Source organism: Terrapene carolina, unplaced genomic scaffold (assembly GCF_002925995.2).
Source record: "Terrapene carolina triunguis isolate 2854851 unplaced genomic scaffold, T_m_triunguis-2.0 Scaffold88, whole genome shotgun sequence".
In the NCBI taxonomy this organism is placed as follows: Eukaryota; Metazoa; Chordata; order Testudines; family Emydidae; genus Terrapene; species Terrapene triunguis.
The window spans coordinates 29,837,329-29,864,470 of NW_020664439.1; the positions used below are offsets into that span (position 1 = coordinate 29,837,329).

General features: G+C 40.1%; 1 protein-coding gene across 6 annotated transcripts in view; it reads left to right on the top strand.

Annotated features, from left to right (window-relative positions):
• The window catches only part of SMC4 (structural maintenance of chromosomes 4), a 103,427-nt gene extending 79,183 nt beyond the window's left edge, over window positions 1-24,244 (top strand). For all 6 annotated transcript variants that reach the window (XM_026650018.1, XM_026650020.1, XM_026650019.2 and 3 more), the window contains 9 exons: window positions 4,773-4,925; window positions 5,082-5,208; window positions 9,226-9,415; window positions 10,578-10,722; window positions 11,987-12,160; window positions 14,015-14,197; window positions 21,530-21,762; window positions 22,488-22,671; window positions 23,680-24,244. In XM_026650018.1, the coding sequence (XP_026505803.1) occupies window positions 4,773-4,925; window positions 5,082-5,208; window positions 9,226-9,415; window positions 10,578-10,722; window positions 11,987-12,160; window positions 14,015-14,197; window positions 21,530-21,762; window positions 22,488-22,671; window positions 23,680-23,856 (1,566 nt within the window). In that variant the 3' untranslated portion in view covers window positions 23,857-24,244. The remainder of the gene's footprint in view (window positions 1-4,772; window positions 4,926-5,081; window positions 5,209-9,225; window positions 9,416-10,577; window positions 10,723-11,986; window positions 12,161-14,014; window positions 14,198-21,529; window positions 21,763-22,487; window positions 22,672-23,679) is intronic.
• Window positions 24,245-27,142: the final 2,898 nt, after the last annotated feature.

A 27,142-nucleotide genomic window follows, 5' to 3' on the forward strand; every position in this document is an offset into this window, starting at 1 on the left:
GGATTGCTTGCCTTCTTGATCTGTCTCCGACAAGCACACAGAACAGACAGACAAAGAACAGACAAAACAAAGCCTTTTCCCCCTCCCCAGATTTGAAAGTATCTTGTCCCCTTATTGGTCCTTTTGGTCAGGTACCAGCTAGTTTACCTGAGCTTCTTAACCCTTTACAGGTAAAAGGATTTTGTGCCTCTGGCCAGGAGGGATTTTATAGTACTGTATACAGAAAGGTGGTTATCCTTTCCTTTATATTTATGACAAGGAGCAATAATGGTCCGTTTTCCACAGTGAAGAGAGGTAAAAAATGGGGTCTGCCCAGGATCTGTACTGGGACCAGTGCTGTTCAACTTGTGGAAAAAGGGGTAAACAGTGAGGTGGCAAAGTTTGCAGATGATACAAAATTATTCAAGATAGCTAAGTCCAAAGCAGACTCTGAAGAATTACAAGGGGATCTCTCAAAATGAATGACTGGCAACAAAATAGCAGATGAAATTCAATTTGATAAATGCAATATAATGCACATTGTTCATCATAATACCAAATAGACATACAATATGATGGGGTCTAAATTAGCTGTTACCACTCAAGAAAGAGTCATCCTGGATAGTTGTCTGAAAACATCTGCTAAATGTGCAGTGGCAGTCAAAAAAGCTAACAATGTTAGAAGCCATTAGGAAAGAGATAGATAATAAGACAAAATATAATGCAACTATACAAGTCTCTGGTATGCCCCATCTCAAAAAAAAATATATCAGAATAGGAAAAAGTACAGAGAAGGGCAACAAAAATTAAGGGTATGGAACTGCTTCCATATGAGAAGAGATTAAAAATATTGGGACCATTCAGCTTAGAAAGACTACTTAAGGGGGGATATGATAGAGGTCTATAAAATCATGAATTGTATGGATAAAATGAATAGGGAAATGTTATTTACATGAAACAATGGAAATTAATAGGCAGCAGGTTTAAAACAAACATAAGAAGTACTACTTCACACAATGTACAGTCACCTGTGGAATTCATAGCCAGGGGATGTGAAGGCCAAAAATATAACTGGTTTCAAAAAAGAATTAGACAAGTTCATGGAAGATAGATCCATCAATTGCTATTAGCCAAGATAATCAGGGATGCAGCCCTATGTTTTGGGTGACCCTAAGCCTCTGACTGTCAAACACTGGGACTGGACCACGGGATGGATCACTCGATAATTGCCCTGATCAGTTCACTCCCTCTGAAGCATCTGGCACTGACCACTGTTGGAAGAAAAGATACTGGGCTAGATAGACCATTGATCTGAACCAGTATGGCTTACTATGAGCAACCCAAAAGACAAAGACCCCCAGGAATTAGATTTATTTGAAAGAAAGATCTATTCATCAACATTACTGCAAATAAGGCCTGGTAATTAACAATTTGTAACTGCAAAATTACCCTCCTTTCTAACTAAACTCCCACACAAAATTACCCTCCTTTCTAACTAAACTCCCACAAGACTTAATAGAGGAGTTGAAAAGCACCATTTCAGAGGATCAGCTAGTAACGAAAACATTGCTGTAGGCAGCCATGGGTACATCAGACATGGAGGCTTGATCTATGGCCATTGTAGTAACTATGTGCAGAGTTTTGTGGCTGCAGGCCTCTGGCATTCTGAGAGAAGTGTAAAGTCAACTGAGGATTTACCCTTCAAGGGCACAGAATTATTTAGCGCACACATGCATGGCACTCTCTTAACTATTCCAGGGTTACACTCCATTGTTGCATCCGATGAAGTGGGTTTTAGCCCACGAAAGCTTATGCCCAAATAAATTTGTTAGTCTCTAAGGTGCCACAAGTACTCCTCGTTCTTTTTGCTGATACAGACTAACACGGCTACCACTCTGAAACCTGACTCCATTCTTTGGACATCTTCATCTCAACCCCAAATCGTAAGCCCTGACAATGTCAGGGGCAATCCAGGCAGGAGGCATCTACCTACCTTCAGTAATGGTAATTTCCTCTATAAACAAGGAGGTGCCTTCTCATCACCCGTGTGTCAAGAGGCTGTCAACAACATGGGATAATGCCAGTTGTTCTCCATTTTCCAGGAGTCAATAGTAACCTAGCAGACTTCCTGAGCAGACAATCCATTACCAACCATGAGTGATCTCTGAAGACTTCCATCAAGCCAATATTTCATCAGTAGACTTGTTCACCATATAAGACAATGCAAAAGTCCAACCTCTTCTTCCAGAAGAGGCACACGTCAAGCATCATTATAGGACTCCTTCCTCATAACCATGGGATCAAGGTCTCGTATGCATTTCCACAGATTCCTTTGATTCTGAAAGTTATATGTAAAGTCAGACAGAATATATCTACGCTGATCCTGATAGCTCTGTATTGGTCGAAACAATTCTGGCTGACAGATCTCAAAATGCCTATTCAGCCTTCCATACCACTTTCAGACTGTCTAAACATGATATCAGAACTGAGGGCAGATACTTCATCAAGATGTGAGGTCACTATGTGTAACAGTCTGGATTTTGGCTGGTTGTGTCGTACCAGCAGAAACAAGAGATACAAGTATAAGAGGTTCTTCTACAAAGTAGAAAACTCTCCACAAGGAAGACTTATTCCTCTATATTGAAAATATTTTGATTTAGGCTGTCCAACGCAACCTGGATCGCTTTGAAGGCCCCTATACCCAAAATTCTTGACTACAATTTGGATTCACATTCTATTACATCACAGTCCATCTTGGAACATTATCGGTATGCCACTCTCCCTTGTAGTCATGTTCATTTTTTTTTTTCTCAGCTACACATTCACCCTCTAGTGATAGGAGAACCTCGGACATGGGGTCTCAGTATTGTCCTTACAAGCCTTATGGAGCCCCCCTTTTGAGCTCCTTTCTGAATGTTATTTATACCGCTTTACTCTCAAGACAGACTTTTTAGTTGCCATTACATCAGCCAGAAAGGTCAGCAAACTGTAAGCTCTCCGGACTAACGTTTACTCAACATTCCACAGAAATGAGGTGGTGTTGACATCATCCCAAACTTATTCCCAAAGTTGTGTCAGACTTTCATTGGAACCAATTTATTTATTTACCCGTTTCCTTTCCAAAACTCCATTCCTTCCCAGGAGATAAACGCCACATCTTGGACATTTCAAGTTCTTTGTTATATTACATTGATCGAACAAAGTCTTTCAGACTGTCTGCTTGTATTTCTTTTGCTGTCTTTGGTGCTTCTAAGGGTCAAATTGTCTCCTCTCCAAGAATATCAAAATTGATATACAGTGCATAACACATATGTCATATGGTTGATATATCTCTCCCTCCCAATATTAAAGATCGCTCCACTAAAGTATACTTTACATCTTCTCCATGCTTCAGGAACATCCCTATATCTGAAACTTGCAAGGCAGCTATGTGGAGTAATCCCTTTACTTTTAACACTTATCCATTTGACCTGGCCACGAGATCAGATGCCAAATTTGGTACGGTGGAAGTGTTTAGTCAGTGGTGGTCAGGATTCCTCAGTCCTACCTTTCTGGTGGACACTACTGATCAATCACTTAGTGGAATCCACACAGACAGATACTTGAAGAAGAAAAATGTTACTTACCTTTATAATAACAGGTTGTTCTATATGTCATCTGTGTGGCTCCCATGACCTGACTTCCATGCCCACTTTTTTGGAGTCGTCCTTGTATAGGATTCTGAATTATCATGGGGAGAGTTGCAGCTGCTCTTCCCTTTATGCCCTTGGGTGGGGGGAATGTGAGGACATGCATTACCCAAGAACCTCATGCACATGCACCTAGAGCGGGATCCACATTGATGACCAACTGAAGAGCCACAATTAATAAGGGGTTTCTTTCAGTTTCCCCTTAAATAGCCATTATTTACCATTCTCTGGCTCTCCATTCTTTTTCCCTGATTTTAATGCCTCTTGTGCTCCCTTATTCTAGGGGACTTAATTTTACATATTAATTACCTGTTTTATTCTGCTGTCTCTATTATTCTCACACCAAGCTGGCTGCTCCTTAAATCCTCATCTTTGGCTTTGTTGCACATTCCCTACCTCAGGTCCTGTGCTGCCTAGTGATTTTTAGAAAATCTTTGGACTAAAGACTGTTTTATTAACTAAGGGGTTGTCTATAGATAAATCTGCACAAGTTCAGTTACAGCTGTTCAAAACCTCTTGTGGGGATGCTCGTTTTGATTTATCTTAAACCTATTCCTAATCAACTCTAAGCCAAACCAAAGTAAGCCTGGTTTAAACTGACATAAATGTCCACACAGTCTCTTAACCCAATTCAACTTAATCTTCTTGAAATAACACCTTTATTACAAACCAGTGGAATTCTGTGTGTAGACGAGTCCTCATTCTTTCCCCTTTCAGGGCTACCTTCTTTTCTAAATAGGTTTACTATTTTCTCATCAACCCTTTTACCACCATCCTATGTCAAGTCTTCTCTAGTGTCACCTATTTGTAAACTTCTTCCCTGCCCCAAACATTCTGCCAAGAAGTCTTCTTCAGTTTCCTCTTCTCTTACTACTCTGTCTCCTCTTTTGCTGTCTGAATCTCTGTCTCCTCAGCAGTAATCTTTCTTGTTTGTTCTTCCCTGAACTTTTGTTCCAGGTTTACTGTTGTTTCTTTTGTTTTTAGGAGATTATAAATTTTTCTGGGGTCTGGGTCTTGTTGTGTTGTACATCTCAGTTTAAAGAGGTGGTGCTATATAAATGATTTTTGTAATCAGTAACTTTTATATAACATTTATATTTATAGGCCAATAAAATGGAATCTCAGCTGCAAAAGGATTCCATAAAAGCAATGCAGTATCAAGAAGAGAAAGTGAAACTTGAAGAAGCCATAGTAAAATTGCGTGTGTGTGTCCAGGAAATGAGAAACACTTTAGAAAAGTATACTGCGAGTATCCAGGTAAATGTGTTTATTACTGAGAGGTGCTAAGTATCTCCATAATTAAGGCTGAACGTAGATAGCCATTATATTAACTTTGACAGCTCCTACACTCCTTGCTAACATGAAAAGTCTTTCATTCTTAGTACAGTATTCTAACAGTCTTCTATTTTGTAGAGTTTATCAGAACAAGAAGTTCACTTGAAAGTCCAGGTTAAAGAACTTGAGGCTAATGTAATTGCTGCTGCTCCTGACAAAAACAAACAGAAACAACTAGAAAAAAACCTTAATACTTTCAAAAAAGGTATGTTTTATTTTAGTTCTAGATGCAAACTATAGTGAAGTCCACTTACCAATCACGATTGGGGTGAATTTTATAGCTTGTTTTGTTCAGATTGGCCAATGATATTTAAAAAAAACTTTGAGGCACAATTCTCTTCTTCCAGTGCTGTTTTACAGGAATACTTTTAGGTAAAGTCCTTTTCTTACTGTTTTTACTTACTGTTTTCTTACTGTTATTTTCAGTTGTTCATTTTCACATCTAATTTAGGATCTTTACCACCAAAAACTGTTATAGGTAACTCATTTAAATGGTTGAAACATAATTTGTGTTGTATTTTTACTGATATTTCTTAATAATGTTGAGGTTTATTAATCCAAAAATTAATATGAAAAAGTCAAATCTTTTTTGTTGTTGTTTTTACTTTAATTCAGCTGCACGACACTTTATATGATTGATGGTGTGCACACCATCACAAGCAATTCAGATCATAGTTTTCGGCAAGCAAACTATGCCTCAACCCTGGACAATAGTGACTCAAAAAGTTAGAAAAATTATGGTTTTGTACAGAACTTGATAAAGAATTGCCTTAATCACAATCACTGGACTTTATTCTTTGTTTTTGTATAGACCTATTCACTATAAAATACATACAAATTATATAGTTTTGCTATTTGTGAAGAAATATGTATCTTAAAATACAGGAATCTTTCATCGCCTTCATTTTTCCAATTAAAGAAACAAAACAGTAAGCATGATTATTTTCATGTAACTTTTTGTTTTTGGTATAAAATAAGGAGTATGTGTTAAAAATTTGACAGTTCTTCTTTTAATATTTTTTCTTTCATAACACTGCCTTCACAGAACCATACTATAGGAGAGACATGCCTGTCCAGATGGCCACAGTACTTTTTTTGAGTGGTATTGGTAGCTTGGGAGCATGCACACATTTTTGTATCCATATATCCTACTAATGGAGGATAGAAATACCCCACCTCTAACCATCCCTCAGTTCTTTTTCTTCTGCCAATTGGTGTAGACATGAAAACTTGCCTCCTCTCCCTTGCACAGAGTGACTAGCTTGTTTTTCTTCTAAGTAGCTAATAAAAGTTTTTTATAGAATTAGGGTAAGATTTTCAAAAAATTGATAAATTCTCAGAATGGAGAGGGGTAATAAGTGGTGTCCCCCAAGGGTCAATCCTAGGACCAATCCTATTTAACTTATTCACAAATGATCTGGAGAAAGGGGTAAAAAGTGAGGTGGCAAAGTTTGCAGATGATACTAAACTGCTCAAGATAGTTAAGACCAAAGCAGACTGTGAAGAACTTCAAAAAGATCTCACAAAACTAAGTGATTGGGCAACAAAATGGCAAATGAAATTTAATGTGGATAAATGTAAAGTAATGCACATTGGAAGAAATAACTCCAACTATACATACAATATGATGGGGGCTAATTTAGCTACAACGAATCAGGAAAAAGATCTTGGAGTCATTGTGGATAGTTCTCTGAAGACGTCCACGCAGTGTGCAGCGGCGGACAAAAAAGCAAACCGGATGTTAGAAATCATTAAAAAGGGGATAGAAAATAAGATGGAGAGTATCTTATTGCCCTTGTATAAATCCATGGTACGCCCACATCTTGAATACTGCGTACAGATGTGGTCTCCTCATCTCAAAAAAGATATACTGGCATTAGAAAAGGTTCAGAGAAGGGCAACTAAAATGATTAGGGGTTTGGAACGGGTCCCATATGAGGAGAGATTAAAGAGGCTAGGACTTTTCAGCTTGGAAAAGAGGAGACTAAGGGGGGATATGATAGAAGTATATAAAATCATGAGTAATGTAGAGAAAGTAAATAAGGAAAAGTTATTTACTTGTTCCCATAATACAAGAACTAGGGGCCACCAAATGAAATTAATGGGCAGCAGGTTTAAAATAAATAAAAGGAAGTTCTTCTTCACACAGCGCACAGTCAACTTGTGGAACTCCTTGCCTGAGGAGGTTGTGAAGGCTAGGACTATAACAGTGTTTAAAAGAGAACTGGATAAATTCATGGACGTTAAGTCCGTTAATGGATATTAGCCAGGATGGGTAAGGAAGGGTGTCCCTAGCCTCTGTTTGTCAGAGGGTGGAGATGGATGGCAGGAGAGAGATCACTTGATCATTGCCTGTTGGGTTCACTCCCTCTGGGGGACCTGGCATTGGCCACTGTCGGTAGACAGGATACTGAGCTAGATGGACCTTTGATCTGACCCAGTACGGCCATTCTTATGTTCTTATGATACCCTAAAATTAGGCTCCTAAGTTGGCACTTAAATAAGAGGTCTGATTTTCAAAGGTGCTTAGTACCTTAGAGTTCCCATTGAAATCTAACTGAAAACTGTTCTGGAGATTCTCTCAGGTCAGAGGCCTTGAACCAGTATGCAATGATATTGGACTTTTTCTTTAAAACTACAAAATTGTGATTAGCAACAGCTAAGATTTATTTGGCTGCTATCTCAGCATATCACACTGTTTTGAAAGAGGTCTTGATATTTATTTGTCCACCCTTTTGTGAAGAGTTCTTTAAAGGTCCTACAAATCTGTACCCTTCTGCTCATAAACGGTTTGGTCCCCAACATCTGAATTTGTTTTTGAATAGGCTTACAAAAGAGCCCTTTCAGTCTGTCGGATCTTGCTCTCTTATCACTTTCTACACTGTCACTTTCTTAGCCATTACTTTGGATAGGGGAGTCTTGTAGTTGGATGCACTATTGGCAGATTTTTTTATAAGAGCAAAGCTGCTCCTGGGCCTGGCCCCACATTTGTAGCAAAGATGGTTTCTGGTTTTTATTTCAATCACTGTCTCCACTGATATCTTTACAAAGCCACAATCATCCTGGAGAAAGTGGGGTTACACACCTGGATAGTAAGAGAACTTTTGGCTACTGCTTAGAATTCTTGAAACTCTTAACAGATTATCATTGTGACCTCTGGAGAAAACTAAGGGGCAGCCAGCTTGGCCAAAGGATATCTAACTGGTTGAGGCTTTGTATTTAATCCTGCTAGAAGAGCTAGTTGACTTAGAAGAGTGGTTAGCTATCCTGGCAAGCAAAGCTACAGAAGTTTAGAATAGGCCAGGGTATGATGCATAACCAGAGGAGTTAAGGGAAGGAGGGTCAGTGCTATAGTTGCTGTAAGTTTGTATGGAAGTCAAGGGTGGAGTTCTGTATAGAAATTATAGATGCCAGAAGGAGCTGGTGAGCTTTCTTGGCTGAAAATTAGGTTGGTAGTCTGATGAGAGCCCTAAAGCTGGCTATGGACTCTGGCCACATGGGAGAGCAGATGGTAAAAGTGGAAAGGCTCAGGAGATGTACCATTTCTTTCAGCTGAGTTCAACTCCTTTTTGGTAGAGGTTGTATTTTTATTAAAAACTCTTAATATTTTTGGACATAGATAGCTTTATATTCAACACACAATTCTGTGGTATCTAAATATGGTCTGCTGATGTTCAAAAAAGTTTAAATATATGGAAAAACTACTGAATAAGGGTTAATTGTTAGTTCTTTCAGTGCTAGCCTCTTCCAAACTTTGACAGTCAAATGAATGCAGAAGATAATACTTATGGTATTGTCTGGAAGATTATTGACAAGGGTTTTATGTAGCCACATAATGCATCCAAGGACAGTGACGTAGTAATGGATTGTGGCTAGGTCTACACTAGAAACTTTTGCCAGCATAGTAATGTCTGCTAGAGGTGTGACCTTTTGTGACATTTCATAAAGTGTTTTTGGCTTATGTACATTATTTTGTTCAGGGAACTGGTATAAGCCATACTGGCAAAAGCACTTTTTTGACTATATAACCTATGTCTCCATGAGGAGGGCTTGCTTGTATAGGTATGTCAGCAAACCTCTAATTTAGACTTAGCGTGTTTGTTTTAGCATTGAAAATAATAGTTCTGTGAACTGATTGAAATTTAAATTCAGTTCTCCTGGTAAAAATATTAAACTATCATTTTTGTTTAACCATCTCATTCACAAACTTTTGTATTGACAGATTATGAGAGTGTTGCTGAAAAGGCTAGTAAAGTGGAAAGTGAAGTTAAAAGATTACATAATCTCATAATTGAGATCAATAACCATAAACTTAAAGCTCAGCAAGACAAACTTGATAAGATAAACAAGGAAATAGATGAATGTGCTTCTGCTATTACTAAAGCCCAGGTGGCAATCAAGACTGCAGACAGGTAAACACTCTTATGTGCTCAAGTTACATATCAGCACTGAGACTGTAGTGATGATATGTTTTTATCTTGGTCACTTCACAAGCATGAATCCCTTGTTGCTAAGGTTTGTCAGCTTAGGGGTCATGACCACCTTCTCTTTCTTTTATGGCTAGAGGGAAGGGAGTTGGGAGGGACACACACTTTCTCTCTTCTAACATGGGGCTGATTGTGATAGAGAAAGAAGTGAGAACCACTACCCTAACACATAGGTTAGTAGTATACTCACATTATAGAAAGAAAAACTGAGGTGTAGAGGTTAAGTGAACTGCCTGTGCTGTGGCCTCATGGGTGAGTTATTTTTAGTGTCAATTAGAATTAAATTCTCTGCTTCCCAGTCTAGTGTTTATGGCAGATATTTTAATGCATTCACTGGGAATACAAAAACATCCTTCCAACTGGAGCTGAGTTTTATAAACTCTTCACCAGTTTTTTAATCTATATTAATTGATGGTAATTCACGATTTGAGTAGATGTGGCTATTGTCATTGGTGCCTGCAGCACACTTCTTAACCAACAGGTCCTTGACTAAAACCTCTCTGAATTCAAAATATTATTGTCTCCCAGTTGTAGTCCTCATACCAAACATGGCTGCCTCACAGGAAAAAAGAAACGTAATTTTTGTACATTGTTACAACAATGACCTTTTCGTTATCTGATACAAATGGCAACCTCACTTGTTTTTCTATAACCATTTGCCCATAATGAACAAATGTACAAAATTTTAAGATGCAAGTTCAAAATGGCACTTGAATAACTGAAATCTGAAAAGATCTTTTGGTGACCTCTGCCAGAAAAAACTGGGGATATGTTGTATACTCAGCAATCCATAACAAATGCATACACCAAATGTCAAGATTCTAACTCAGTGAGAACACAAATTAAGTAATCCTATTACAAGCCTCTGTTGTAGATATGAATTCAGGAAGGAAGACCCCATTTATTGTAGTATTTCCCAGGGATAAAAATTGGAGTGTAAATAATAAAGTAATCCTTACCTGTTGATGATTACATATAGCACATCTATTTTCTCTGTAAACAAGACTAATTGTGCGCTCCAGACCTTTAAATGTTTACCATAATTGTAAGTTAATAAGCAAACATCTTAAATACCTATTTTATTCAGAAATCTGAAAAAATCACAAGAATCTGTCCTTCGAACTGAGAAGGAAATTGGAGATAATGAAAAGGAAATGAAAGATCTAACAGAAGAGTTAACAACATTGGAAGAGAAAGCTACTGAAGTTATGAATAACTGCAAACAAGCTGAAGTATGTGTAATATTGGTTTTTCGTGCTTCTTCCAAAAGGATGTACTTCACAGGACTAATAACTTTCTACAAGCAGAGATTATGGATAAGGAGGCTTGCAATCTTATCAGATTTTTGTGGCAAGCAGACTTTCACTAAGTGCTAGTGAATTTTCTTAGCCATTGGCATCTAAGGTCTAGGCATAACATTACCAAAAGGGGTTGCAAGTTTGGCAAGAAGTGTATTCATGAAAAGGATATCAAGCCTCAAATTTGGTCATCTTAAAAAATATTTGGGAAATGTCTCTTATCTTATAAAAAGTCTTCCACTCTTCTTCCTACCCTCCAAAAATCCAGTCAAACATAAAATAAAAGAGGGTCTTTTGTGAGGCCTACAATGCCTTGTGCTCTTTATTGCAGAACCAACATGAAAGCAGATGTTAAATATTTTGCCCTACTGACCCAGTTTTCAGGCAGATTTTAAATTTAGAATTTTTTACCTCCGAGTTACCTTAATCCATTCTTCGGAGGTTAACCAACAAAATTTACAAGAATGCTGATCTGAGGTGCTTAAAGCAGAATTCTTAGTTTCAAATTGCACCTAAAAACTAAGCAGGCTGCCTTAATGGGAAAAAACACATGCAAACAAGAAATCAAGATGGAGAAACGATGCTCTTGGGTTTGTTTAAGGGTAACCTAGAAGCCAAGACCTGTATGTTGTACAATAACATGGGTATGCAAATAGCAGCATAATTCTCCTCTTTCAAGTTGCTGCATAAATTGGCAAAAATGATGCTGTCTTGTCTTCCCTACTCTTTTTTCCGAGAGAAGAGGGGAGGCATCCAGTGGCAGAAGTTGGGGAGTGTTGCAGTGTAGTCACCTACCTTAGCTGAACATCATCCATGGGTCATGAGAGAGCAAGTACCAGGCAGCCTAGGTGGGTGATGTTCCCAGGAGTAAGGCAGCTTCTATGACACCATCCCTACCTACGGGAACTGACTGTGTTCCAAAGCATACTCTTAACAGAATTAATATAATCCAACTCTGCAAATTCAAACACAGATTTCGAGACATACTTTCACAGAGTGGTTTGTTCAGATTCGGAAGCTAGTTTAAAACAAATGCTAGCAAAAATGTTTCTTCAGTTTATATTCAGATTTTAACTGGTACTTATTTAAAACTATGGAGACTATAACAAACTTTTTAAAATTATAGGACTGGAAATGCAAACTTTTCCCAAACAACTAACTGAACTTCACCTTCACATTTTTTGGTGTTTCTGCTTAGGAGTCATTACCAGAGGTTCAGGAGGAGCATCGCAATTTACTTCAAGAGATTAAAGCAATTCAAGAGGATGAACATGCTCTTCAAAAAGAGGCTCTTAATATTAGACTTAAAATTGAACAAATAGACAGTCATATTGGTGAGCATCAAACAAAGATTAAATATTGGCAAAGAGAGGTAAGATATTTAATACTTAATATTTTATTTTGGTTTCATATTTTGAACTGTAAACCATGAGCGATTAATCTCAGTGTGGTGACAATTTGTCTCCTGATAAATGGGTGAATGTAACCAAAAATATTTTTAAAAAGTGACTTTTAAAAGATCCTTGGTATAGAGTATATGTTCTTGAAATGCGATGGCTCTGAAAAGCAACTATAAAAATGGCACCTTCCTTTTCAATCAACCTGCTCCCTCTGTGAATTCATTTATCAAGAGTTATGATCAAAAGATACCTGGACTAGGAACTCCAGTCCAGTTTCTATGCCTTGGCACCCTACTTTGGTGCAAGTTGATGAAGGTGTGGCTCACATTCCTTGGAGCCATTGAGCCCATGCAATGGACAAAAGGAGAAGAGTTTTGATTCCAAATATATCCTGGTAGGTCAAAAAGTTAAGGGTTCCTGCTCATCCTAAAACTCAGGGACCTAAATCAATACATGGTCAAAGAAAAAACTCAAGATGGTCACCTTGGGAGCCATTATGTCTCTTCCAGAGGCAGGCAACTGCCTATGCATGCTACACCTGGTGGATGCTTATGGGCAGATAGGGATGCTTCCCAGACACTTTGTGAATAAAACTACCAATTTCGTTCTTGAGGTGATAGTCTGCTCCACATTTTCATGAAATATTTATTGGTAGTCTTGGCTTACTTGCACAGGTTGAACTCGCACTTACTCCCTTATATGAATAATAAGCTGAATTAAAAACATCACTCTGGAGGATATTAAAGATACCTGATCTTTTCACAACAGGGGTGTTGGATAGTTAACCGTGAATTTTAGTAACTCCAACATCCAAACCTGTTCTTTAGCATAGAGTTGGGATATACAGAAATGCTAATAGACACATCAATTCAAATACACTCTTTCCAGATCCTGACTTCTTCCCTGGTTGATGCACATCTCCATTTCTTCAGGGAAATAGATAGCATTCAAATCTAAGGCCTGTCTGAACCTAAAAGTTGCACCGATTTAAGTAAAATTCTTTTAAATAGAATTAGTAAAACCAGACCAAATCCCTATGTGGCTATACTGTTTACAATTGTCTTAGATTGAAGTAGCTCAACTTGGTCAATTACCAAGTGAAATTTAATCAATATAAGATAGCTGTAACCAGTTTTAAGTGTGCCCACATATGGACTTGCTCTGGTTTCACTATTTCATCTGATTAAGACACCTACTTAAGACAGTTTTATTTAAATCAGTGCAACTTTTGTGTTTAGACAAGGCCTTATTTACAGCCTAGCTTTTAAAGTTACTTTTGGGGACAGCAGAATGCAAAAATCATTTCTCTTTTCCCTTACAAAGATGAATATTTTACTAAGGCTACATTCCCCAGATAGAACTAGCTGCTTCTCACTCATCCACGAACTGATTGGAATGTTCTTTGTAGAATATTCTGAGTAGTGTATGGCCATTAGTAACCAGGGTGACTTGCATATTTACCCACTACTGCTGCCTGTAGACACTCGAAAACCCTAAGACACATTTGTGAGAATCCTGCATGAATGTTTTGAGAAGCAGAATTATAAGGTAAAAGACTGCATTTGTTGACCTTTGATGCACATTGTAAAGAGACTGTTTTCCCAGCTCTGAATAGAGTAGGTTGAATTGGGACCAAAAATGAGTTGGAGTGGGAAAGAAATAATTGTTAGTTTTGGAAGGCTGTGTGGGTATTGATCCAGTGGATTTAACCAGATTTTTTTAAATTGGTACTATTTAGTATTAAAAGCTATTTTCAAGGTTTATTTGATAACTTGTACTGTCAAGCATAAACATGATATTCAGTAACTGTCTAAACTGAATTATAGATATCAAAAATATCACTGCATCCCATAGAAGACAAACTAGTTGAAGAGCTTCCAGTGCTAAATCAAGAGGAACTTGAAGCGATTAAAGATCCAGACATTCTAACTAATCAAATAGCTCTTTTAGAAGCCCAATGTCATGAAATGAAACCAAACCTTGGTGCCATTGCAGAATATAATAAAAAGGTAAGGCTTTGTTATTTACCATTAGTATCACAGTAGGCTTAATCTCTTTACATTGCTTTACCATTATCTCCAGCAGGTGGATAACTTCTTGTATAGCAAAAACAACGAGGAGTCCTTGTGGCACCTTAGAGACTAACAAATTTATTTGGGCATAAGCTTTCGTGGACTAAAACCCACTTCATCAGATGCATGGAGTGGAAAATACAAAAGGGAGGTATGAATACACAGCATAGGAAAAGATGGGAGTTGCCTTACCAAGTGGGGGGGGGGGTCAATGCTAACGAGCCAATTCAATTAAGGTGGAAGTGGGCTATTCTCAATAGTTGACAAGAAGGGAGGAAAAAATCACTTTTGTAGTGCTAATGAGTTCAGTGTAATCAAGGTGGCCCATTTCAAACAGTTGACAAGAAGGTGTGAATATCAGCAGGGGAAAATTAGTTTTTGTAGTGACCCATCCACTCCCAGTCTTTATTCAGGCCTAATTTGATGGTGTCCAGTTTGCAAATTAATTCCAGTTCTGCAGTTTCTCATTGGAGTCTGTTTTTGAAATTTTTGTTGTTGAAGAATTGCCACTTTTAAGTCTGTTATTGAGTATCCAGGGAGATTGAAGTGTTCTACTGGTTTTTGAAGTATAGCTTTACTTCATTTGGCATTGCTTGAATCAGTCAACATGTAATACTCTGGTCACTGCTGTTGGAATACATGGTCACCCAACTAATCAGGCATTTTTCTTGGAGTAATTTTCCACATGTTCCTCCAGGATCCCTCTTCCCAAAGAGGTAGTATAGACCATCACAGCCAGGGCAAAACAGCCTCAGATCTTAAAAAGACAGAAGAAAAGTGATGAGGAACAACAGCCACAAGGGGAGAACTACTGCTCTCCTCGTCCTCCCATGATGAGACAATTAACCCCATCTACGCCTGCCTCAGTGGATAACTGTAAGGCATTCCAGGACCTCAAATGCATGGTAGAGACACTGGATATTCCACGACAAGTGGTGCAGGAGAAGTCCCGCAAGCTCCTGGATATCTTGCATCCCTTCCGTGTTCGGCACACTTGCCATGTCAATAAACGAAATTCTGTTGGAGCCTTCAAAGAACCTATGGCATATGTTAGCATCAATACTGGCCACATCCAGGCAATTCGACAAAAGGTATAAGGTCCTTTCCAAGGGATCTAAATACTCTCATTTCCATCTAGTACGAAGTTTGCTTCTAGTGGCCACTGTACAGAAAAGGTTGAAATAACAAGGATCTCTGAGATCCACACCCAGGAAGAAGTACCTAAAGAAAATAGACTTTTTCAGGCACAAGGTTTACTTATTAGCCAGCTTCCAAATGTGTGACTAATTATCAATTCTCCTCTCACAGTATGTTTACTTGAAATGGGATAAACTGTTTGTGGACAACCTACCAGAGAAACACTGAGAGGAACTGAAAGCCATAATCACCATGGAACAGTGCCTGGACATATCTATAACCATTACACGTACTATAGCTACATCAATAGCAATGAGAATGTCTTCAGGAAGGTCCAGACTACAACTGAGGACTTTCACTTGAGGGTAGTGAACTTTTTAATTCAAAATGGATGAGGTCCTCCACTTGTTAAAGAATACCAGGTCCACTGTGGATTCATGGGGTTTGTATGTTCTAGCCCCATGAAAGAAGGAAGCAAGACAACAGTCTTCCTTCAGGCAGCATCTCTCTGCCTTTTACTAGTACCAATCCTAGAGGACGTTGGAGCTGCCAAGAAGGAAGCAGGTTCTAGTGAAGACAACGCAAAGCCTCTTCCTTGGCTCCTGCACAGTCTGGATATTCAGCCAGGACATTGCCCGCCCTCCCTCCCCATTGGCAGCTGCATTTTTTTATTTTCAGGTAGCCTGGATCACTTCAGACCAGTATGTCCTAAAAATTGTAAATGCGATATTCTATCTAATTCCAGTTCCTTCAGATCCACTGACCTTTCTTTCAAACCTCATTGCCTTTTTTCACAAGATACAGCTGAACCTTTTTACAAACTTGGAGCAGTAGAGGTACCCTAAAAATTCAGGAGCAAGGATATTTATCCCTATTACTTTCTCATCCCAAAGAAAGGGGGTTGGTATCTAATTCTGAACCTTTGTTATCTTAAATTCATCCATCATTTCAAGTTCAGGATGGTGACTCTGGCTTCCATAATTCCTTTGTTAGCGCTTCAGACTGGTTCTGGGCTCTCTACCTCTAAGGGAGTTACTGTCACTTGCATTCATCCAGAAATATCCCAGGTTCCTAGTAGAAAGGCCTCACTGCTGGTACAGAGTCTTGTCCTTTGGTCTTTCAGCAGCACCAAGGGCGTGACAGTTGTGGCAGATCATCTGAGAAGACAAAGGATCCAGTTCTACGCTTACCTCAATGAGTAGCTGATTCTAGGTAGATCTACAGTGACAAACTCAAGTAACTTTAGAGCTGTTTGCCATCTTGGATCTCAAAGCCAAAAAGAGAGAAACCCACACTTATTCCAACTCAAAGCATAGAGTTCATAGGAACACTATTAGCCCTGGTATATACTGGGGCGGGGGATCAGTCTAAGTTACGCAACTTCAGCTACATGAATAATATAGCTGAAGTCGACGTACTTAGATCGACTTACCGTGGTGTCTTCACCGTGGTGAGTCGACTGCTGCCATTCCCCCATCGACTCTGCCTGCACTTCTTGCGGCGCTGGAGTACAGGAATCGACGGGAGAGCGCTCGGGGATCGATTTATCGCGTCTAGACTAGAATCATAGAATATCAGGGTTGGAAGGGACCTCAGGAGGTCATCTAGCCCAACCCCATGCTCAAAGCAGGACCAATCCCCAACTAAATCATCCCAGCTAGGGCTTTGTCAAGCTTGACCTTAAAAACCTCTAAGGAAGGAGATTCCACTACCTCCCTAGGTAACCCATTCCAATGCTTCACCACCCTCCTAGTGAAAAAGTTTTTCCTAATATCCAACCTACTCACTGCAACTTGAGACCATTGCTCCTTGTTCTGTCATCTGCCACCACTGAGAACAGCCGAGCTCCATCCTCTTTGGAACCCCCTTTCAGGTAGTTGAAAGCAGCTATCAAATCCCCCCTCATTCTTCTCTTCTGCAGACTAAACAATCCCAGTTCCCTCAGCCTCTCCTCATAAGTCATGTGCTCCAGACCCCTAATCATTTTTGTTGCCCTCCACTGGACTCTTTCCAATTTTTCCACATCCTTCTTGTAGTGTGGGGCCCAAAATTGGACACAGTACTCCCGATGAGGCCTCACCAATGTCGAATAGAGGGGAATGATCACATCCCTCGATCTGCTGGCAATGCCCCTACTTATACAGCCCAAAATGCCATTAGCCTTCTTGGCAACAAGGGCGCACTGTTGACTCATATGCAGCTTCTCGTCCACTGTAACCCCTAGGTCCTTTTCTGCAGAACTGCTGCCTAGCCATTCGGTCCCTAGTCTGTAGCAGTGCATGGGATTCTTCCGTCCTAAGTACAGGACTCTGCACTTGTCCTTGTTGAACCCCATCAGATTTCTTTTGGCCCAATCCTCTAATTTGTCTAGGTCCCTCTGTATCCTATCCCTACCCTCCAGCGTATCTACCACTCCTCCCAGTTTAGTGTCATCTGCAAACTTGCTGAGGGTGCAGTCCACGTCATCCTCCAGATCATTAACGAAGATATTGAACAAAACCAGCCCCAGGACCGACCCTTGGGGCACTCCACTTGATACCGGCTGCCAACTAGACATGGAGCCATTGATCACTACCCGTTGAGCCCGATGATCTAGGCAGCTTTCTGTCCACCTTCTGATCCATTCATCCAGCCCATACTTCTTTAACTTGCTGGCAAGAATACTATGGGAGACCGTATCAAAAGCTTTGCTAAAGTCAAGGAATAACATATTCACTGCTTCCCCCTCATCCACAGAGCCAGTTATCTCATCATGAAGGCAATTAGGTTAGTTAGGCATGACTTGCCCTTGGTGAATCCATGCTGACTGTTGCTGATCACTTTCCTCTCCTCTAAGTGCTTCAGAATTGATTCCTTGGGGACCTCCTCCATGATTTTTCCAGGGACTGAGGTGAGGCTGACTGGCCTGTAATTCCCCGGATCCTCCTCCTTCCCTTTTTTAAAGATGGGCACTACATTAGCCTTTTTCCAGTCATAGGGGAACTCCCCTGATCACTGTGAGTTTTCAAAGATAATGGCCAACGGCTCTGCAATCACATCCGCCAACCTCTTTAGCACCCTCGGATGCAGTGCATCCAGCCCCATGGACTTGTGCTCGTCCAGCTTTTCTAAGGGTACGTCTATACTTACTTCCTGGTCCAGATGTAAGCGATTGATCTTCTGGGATCGATTTATTGCGTCTTGTCTAGACGCGATAAATCGATCCCGGAAGTGCTTGCCATCGACGCCAGTACTCCAGCTCAGCGAGAGGAGTACGCGGCATCGACGGGGGAGCCTGCCTGCAGCGTCTGGACCCGCGGTAAGTTCAAACTAAGGTACTTCGAATTCAGCTACGTTATTAACGTAGCTGAATTTGCATACCTTAGTTCAAAGTGGGGGGTTAGTGTGGACCCAGGCCTAAATAGTCCTGAACTACTTCTTTCTCCACAGAGGGCCGGTCACCTCCCCATGCTGTGCTGCCCAGTGCAGTAGTCTGGGAGCTGACCTTGTTCGTGAAGACAGAGGCAAAAAGAGCATTGAGTACATTAGCTTTTTCCACATCCTCTGTCACTAGGTTGCCTCCCTCATTCAGTTAGGGGCCCACACTTTCCTTGGCTTTCTTCTTGTTGCTAACATACCTGAAGAAACCCTTCTTGTTACTCTTAACATCTCTTACTAGCTGCAACTCCAAGTGTGATTTGGCCTTCCTGATTTCACTCCTGCATGCCTGAGCAGTATTTTTATACTCTTCCCTGGTCATTTGTCCAATCTTTCACTTTTTGTAAGCTGCTTTTTTGTGTTTAAGATCAGCAAGGATTTCACTGTTAAGCCAAGCTGGTTGCCTGCCATATTTACTATTGTTTCTACACATTGGGATGGTTTGTTCCTGCAACCTCAATAAGGATTCTTTAAAATACAGCCAGCTCTCCTGGACTCCTTTCCCTCTCATGTTATTCTCCCAGGGGATCCTGCCCATCAGTTCCCTGAGGGAGTTAAAGTCTGCTTTTCTGAAGTCCAGGGTCCGTATTCTGCTGCTCTCCTTTCTTCCTTGTGTCAGGATCCTGAACTTGACCATCTCATGGTCACTGCCTCCCAGGTTCCCATCCACTTTTGCTTCCCCTACTAATTCTTCCCTGTTTGTGAGCAGCAAGTCAAGAAGAGCTCTGCCCCTAGTTGGTTTCTCTAGCACTTGCACCAGGAAATTGTCCCCTACACTTTCCAAAAACTTCCTGGATTGTCTGTGCACCACTGTATTGCTCTTCCAGCAGATATCAGGGTGATTGAAGTCTCCCATGAGAACCAGGGCCTGTGATCTAGTAACTTCTGTTAGTTCTGGAAGAAAGCCTCGTTCACCTCATCCCTCTGGTCTGGTGGTCTATAGCAGACTCCGACCACGACATCACCCTTGTTGCTCACACTTCTAAACTTAATCCAGAGACTCTCAGGTTTTTCTGCAGTTTCATACTGTAGCTCTGAGCAGTCATACTGCTCTCTTACATACAATGTATGTAATAGACTGGATCCATCGCTGCCTGCCAATCCGGCGGGTAGTGTAGACATACCCTTAGATTCCAGGTCATTGAAAGCTTACCTCCAACGAGAGAAATTCCAAACTATAATGAACATCAGTTAACGTAAAGCTTATCCAAAGACACCACTGAGAACGTGCCTCAGACTCTTGAGACACACTTCCCCATGCAATTCACTTGTGCTGTGTGCAAGGGTGGCTAAAATCAGCATATTAATATTATTAATATTAACCCAGCAGGTACCACATGGACATGATGCTTACATCCTTCAAGAAGTCATCTCCTTATTAAACTAGTGGAAAGTTCCTCTTCAGGTGTAGAACAGAACATCCTCTGTGCACCTGTGTCTTGATGATAGAGTGTCACTCAGAGATGGGGAGTTCATCTAGATCACCTTCAAACTTGGGGCCTTGGTCCCCTCTGGAAGCTAATTCCCACGTAAACATCCTATGGCTCAAAGCTACCTGGCTGGCATATCTCAATACAAACCCACAATCCAAATGTTGACAGAAAATACTACAGCTGTGCATTATTTCTAATTTCATAATCAGACCACAGATGGTCTCCACTGTGTCAGGAGGAATTTGCATTCTGAATCAAATGCCACCAGTGACTCTCTACCTTCCCAGCCTTGAGAACATCTTGGCAGATCAACTCAGCAGGCAGTTCTCAGACCACCACAAGTGGTCAGTCAAAGACACAGTTCTACAGAACATCTTTTACAAATTGGAGTTGCCCAGCAAGACATGTTTTGTCACTGACCACAACAAGAAGACATTTTCTTCCAGAGGTGGTGCATTCCTATGTTCCCTGATATAGCCACCTATCTCATCCTTTGGACGCTGGGATTGCTGTATGTAGGCATGACACAGGAATGATTTTATTATGATACCCACAGCATGGACTAGACAGTTTTAGTATTTGGTTCTGATGGACCTCTCAGTACAGCCCCCCACACACGCACACACCTTCCCCAGTGCAATCACCTTATTGGCCCTCCCCAATAGCCTCACTGAAAAACTGTAAGATTCTGCACCTGGACCCAGCTTCCTTACATGCAACACCCAAATGCTGGCTGGATTGCTTCCACTGAAAGAAGCTGTTCGGCTGAAATTCAGAACATTCTGTCTCAAAGCATGAAAGCCTCAACTAGCCCTAGAGCTCAGAAAGCTGCTGCTGTCCATTTGAAAAAAATCCTTATTTTTTTAATTTGTAGGACAGCTACATGGAATTTGGTCCATACTTTTACAAAACACTACTACTAGGCATAGAGTGCCAGATTGGATGCTCATTTTGGTACGACTGTCGTGTAGTCATTGCTTAAGTTGGACACTTAGTACCAAACTCTAAGTAAAAAGACAACTACTTGTTTTCCACCAAGAATAGAATCCATGTGGACATTCACTCAAAAAAGCTTAGTTCCCTTACAATAAATGTGGTTCATCAAGAAGTGTTCTCCATGTGGATTCTATGACCCTCCCTTCTTTTTTAAGGTGATAATGTAAGTGGCTATCTGCTACTAATAGTAAAAAGTGCTCTTTCAAAAAGTAAAAGTAACTTGGTCTGAAATTCAATTTAAGTAAAGGAACAACTGCATTTGTTTCCTTTTTTTTTTTCCTTTAAGGAAGAACTGTATTTGAAGCGTGTGGCAGAGTTGGATGAAATTACCAATGAGAGAGACAACTTTAGACGGGCTTATGAAGACCTTAGAAAACAAAGGCTTAATGAGTTTATGGCAGGATTTAATGTAATAACAAATAAACTAAAGGAAAATTACCAAATGCTTACCTTGGGAGGAGATGCTGAATTAGAGCTTGTAGACAGTCTGGATCCTTTCTCTGAAGGAATCATGTTTAGGTTTGTCAAACATTTGGTCATACTGAAACTGTTTTTAATCATTGTTAATTTCTTAACCTGATTTTTATGGTTTAAATATTCATTGAACAGCTCTAAAACACGAACTAAAGAAGCAGAAAAGTTATTCTGAACCAACTATGGTGATCATTTCTTTTATGAATATTAATGGAAGGATAGTAAGGAAAGACACATTTTATTGCACAGTTTCAGAGTTAAACAAAATAGATGAACTCTAGGGGGAGAGAACAAATGTAATGTAGCTTGTATGGAGAAGTCACTCCTTCTGTCAAGAAAAAATAATTGTAAAGTGACACCAGCTGCTCTGGAGCTTTAACATGGAACATTAATCTGTAAGGAATTCATTATTTCCAACATAAATGGAGTGAAATGATTTGGTTTACGGGAAATTCTGTCCATTTTAGTAATAGTCTACACATAAGATTGTGTGTGGCTGGTTTTGAAGAACATAAGTGAATATTATGGGTTCTGCCCCATGTGTCATAAATTGATTCTGATTGTAGAGCCATTCCATATTAAGTGTAAAGAGCACTTCTGAAAGGTAACTACTCAAGTGCTTTTAAATATTATTTCTACTAGGGACATTTAAAGTTTAAGACAATATGAGTATTACTTATTGAGGCATGAAGATTTTTCATATTATAAACTGTAATTTCTACACTAATAAATATGAATGGAATTAATTTATAAACTCTTAATTGTTTCAGTGTACGGCCACCAAAGAAAAGCTGGAAGAAGATATTTAATCTATCAGGAGGAGAGAAGACTCTTAGTTCACTAGCTTTGGTTTTTGCACTTCATCATTATAAGCCAACTCCCCTTTATTTCATGGATGAGATTGATGCAGCCCTTGACTTTAAAAATGTATCAATTGTAGCATTTTATATATATGTAAGTATTTCTCTATAGAATAACTACACTGCAGTATTTACCAGAATAGTTTTCTCCCTCCCAGAAATTATCAATGCTCTTCTGTAGCAATTCATAAGTGATGCTCAGCATGTAGCAGCTCCCATTGTTCTCAATCCTGGGTGCCAAGCTCTTCTGAAAATCAGGCCCCTAACTTTTATGGGGTATGAGCTTTTTAGTGGTTAGTTTGATTGGCTACTTGGGAAGAGAAAGCAACTATTATATTATACTGTTGTTGTTTTTATTCTTCCTCAAATGTCAGGCAATAAAGTATTTTAAAATAAAAGTAACCGAATATCTAACTTTAGGCGATTATACATTACTACTTTTTATCTTGCATTCCATGTTGCATAAAACCAGCATCCCTAAATGGTTTGCCTTCTAATAACAGAAGGCTACTTCCTTCTCACTGTCCTCCATAGAGGAAAATACAATCAATCTTCTCTGCTTTTGTGTAAGTTTTAAAGCAATCCCAGTCTTAAGAATTCTGACAGTTTTGTACTTTACCTTGTTGCATTGTAAGTAAGCCCTGTGGAAATCAAAAAAGAGCAAAAGAACTGTAGCTATAGTAGTCTGCATGTGTAGTGCATTCGATAATGTAGGCTTTGATCCTGCAGATGACTTATGCAGGAGTATAGTTTTACTCATATAAATTGACTTCAGTGGAATTACTCATGTGAGTGAAGTAACACCTATGCAAAAGTATTTGCAGGATTGGGTCTTGATCATTAGAATTAGGATTATACTATTGCAAGAGCCAAACTACTGAGGCCCACAGATTTTCTGGACAATCAGTACCTGAGAATCTGTTTTTCCTGAACAGTAACGCATATTAAAAGGAGGATCCTTTTCTAATGTACAGCTGTTATAAATACAAGATTTCCAAGTTATCTGTACTTGCTTTAATGACTACAAACTTCATATCCGAGTATAGTTTTTTTTTTTTTTAAATATTGTGAATTAATATAAAATGATTTATTTCTTTTCCAGGAGCAAACAAAAAATGCACAGTTTATCATCATCTCTCTGCGAAATAACATGTTTGAAATTGCAGATAGATTAATTGGAATTTATAAGACTCACAATACAACAAAAAGTGTTGCAACAAACCCAAAAGTTATTGCATCTAAAGGACTTGCTGAACTTGGTTCTGTCGGATGCTGCTGAATGTGTAATCTTCTGTTCTGAAGAAAGTGAAATCTTATTACTAATGTGTATTTTCACTGTATTTCTGCTGCTCATCTATATTCTATTATCTTGATTTTGTTTTGTGATTCATCATAGTTCCATAAAGTTTTGTAAATATCTTAGCTTTCATTATTTGAGCTTCTTAGTAAGCCAAGATTTGCAGAAGAGCTAATATTTTCTGTTGATTGGCTGCACTTAATTTTTGTAGATATCTTAATTTATATCATTTTGAGCATAACAGAACTGTTTCCAAAAGTATGTATCTAGTTGCATTTTAAATTCCCATTCCGTTGGCCTTATATCAATGTTTGGGTTCTACCTGTAGATTTTTAAACAGCTTTTTACTGAGTATTTTATTAAAATAAAAGATAACTAACTTAAGTTCTTGTTGAATACAGCTATTGTGCTCAGAGATGTCTCTATGTCCTATTGCTGGAAGTGTGATGTACACAGTTCCCATGATTAAGAAAAGAATGTGCTTATTTAAACACTAAATATTTGTATTACAGCAAGGATTTGGTGCCCCATTGTAATGATGCTGTACAAACTTAAAAGAGCTGCTGCCCCCCAAAGACCTTGCAATATAAATATGGACAAGATGTGACAGCTGCAGGTAGAACACTGAGGGGGATATGCATTGGGGGGGAGAAGAGGTAAGGAAAACAGTAGTGACAGTTTTAGAACACGAGCTTACATATATTTGCTATGTGTACAATTTAGAGGCTTCAGTTTCTAAAATAGGGGAATGTGGTTAATGAATCACTAATTACCCATTATAATTAGGCAATGCACTCTGGCACAGGCAGATATTAAGAAAGGAACAGGGTAGTCAGCTGTGCAGATTTGATTTGGGGAGGGTGTTCCATGCATATGGGGCTGCAGGAGATAGAGGCTGCTATCATGGGGGGCGGGGGGCAGATAAGAATGGGCAAAGCTGAGTTTAAGTACCTTGAAGATAATATTCAGAAGTTGGCAGTGGAAGTTCTTGGGGCAGGAGAAGTGACAAGTCAGAAAGATTATTTTAGCAATAGCATATCTTTTAATATAAAAGAATAGCACAATTGTGTAGGGACAAAAGCTGAAAGGCTAAAGCAAAAAATGATTGACACCTAGAAGAGACATAAAAGGCAGTAAGAAGAGGCTCTTTAAATAAACTAGGAGGAAAAGAAAGACAAAGGAAAACGTAAGTCCTCTATTTCGAAGGGAAGGAGAGCTAATAAATTATGAGATCAAGAAGACAGGTGTTTAAGTTGGATGCGTTCAAGTCAGCGTTCAAGTCAGCAGTCATGAATCCTAGGATTCTTAAGGAATTAGCTGAAGCAATTTTGGAACCATTAACAATTATCTTTGAGAACTCATGGAGGACAGGTGAGGTCTCAGAGCACTGGAGAAGGGCAAACATAGTACCTATCTTTAAAAATGCAAACAGGAAGGACCTGCGGAATTATAGACCAGCCAGCTTCACTTCAATACCTGGAAAAATACTGGAACAAATTAGTAAACAATAACCTGTAAGCACCTAGAGGTCCCTGCCAGGAAGTTAGTTACCGAATCTGTAAGGATGTTAGAGGGCCAACCTACCCTGGCAAAAATGTCTGTCAATGCCTGGCTCACGGTTTTAGCCCCAGTGTTGCTTAGAGCTACCACTTCAGGCCATTGGGTGGCAAAATCCATGAAAGTCAGTATGTACAGCTTTCCTCTGGGTGTCTTCTTAGGGAAAAGACCCAGAATATCCACAGCTACATGCTGAAATGGAACCTCGATGATGGGGCGTAGCTAGAGAGGAGCCTTGACCTAGTCTTGGAGCTTTCCCACCCTCTGGCACACCTCATAAAACCAGACATAGGTAGAAACTTCCTTGCCCATCCCCTCCCAGTGGAATGACTTTCCCAAACAGTCTTTGGGCCTACTCACCCCAGCATGGCCACTAGGGTGATCGTGGGCTAAGCTCAAGAGCTTTTCCCTATACTTGGTTGGAACTACCAACTGTCTCTGAGGATGCCAGTTCTCCTTGTGCCCACTAGAAAGGGTTTCCTTACATAAGAGTTCTTCTACAACAAACCTGGACCTATTAGAAGAGCTGAGAGGCAGTGGGTCGCTCTGTGCCACCATCCAAGCTCCCTTGAGGCTTTCATCCGCTTCCTGCTCTGCCTGGAACTGCCCACCTTAATGCTGGAGACATTAGTTCCTTGCTGGGTTGTGGACTTGGGCTTGGTTCCACTGGAAGCGATGCAAGTGATGTGGGGCTGTCTCCATCAACTGAACCACTCTCTGCTGGTGCACTAGGTTGTATTTCAGGCTCCAGTTGAGCTTCTCGTGCCGGTTTAGCTGCAGGTGCAGGCTTTGTGGCACCCTTTGGTGCTTGCTCCCCTGACTGGTGGGGTTGGAAGCACAGGTTCTGGTGCTGACTGCTCCACCAGTTCCAATCCTTGGGCTGGTTCTGGGTGGGTCCCAGGAACTGGATCTATAACTGATGTTATAGACTTTGGTCTGGGGTTAAGGGCATCCCTCCATCTTGACACCTGGATCTCAGGTTGGGGAGGGCTGACCATTCCTTCCGGGGAAATCGGTCCTCCATCCCCTCCCTGCATTTCTGTCATGGAACTGGACATCTGGCCTTGATCTGGGTCTGTCTACTCCGTGGCGTGCCAATTTGGGAAGACTGGTTGCTCTAGGGTTTCAGTGCTGCCCTACTCTAGCCTAGCTATTTCATTGCTACGAAGCTAGAGAGAAAAAATAAACTGCTTGTTGGACTCCCTGGCTTTGCAGGCTGAACCCTTTGCGGGCCTGTTCCCCCCTCAGGCAGCAAAGAAATGAAAAAAGAGAAAAAATCCCAGGCTTTGCAGGCTGCCAAAAGGAAAAATGTGTCCTTTTAAAATCCTGAGGTCTGTGCCTCTGGTTCAAAATGATCCCACCCCTACCACCATATCAAGTGCAGAAAGTGGGGGCCCACAAGGATTCTAAAAATTAATACTGGCCACTCTAGGCTTGTATTAAACTCCCAAGGTTACAGCTTTTTTCTGACCTTGGATTGGTAGATGCTGCCATCGGCCAAGTGCAGAACCCCTTTGAGAGCCCAGGAAGGCGCACTTGGGAATTCCTTCCTATGGGGTAAGTACCCTCAAGCCCTTTCACACACACCCTCCGGGAAAGAGCTGAGGAGAAAAAAAAAAAAAGGAAATCGGTTGTTGCCACCAGCTAATTAAACAACATATGCACAAACCTCTTAAGACACAAAAATCCAATTCTGTTCTTAAAAAAGGTC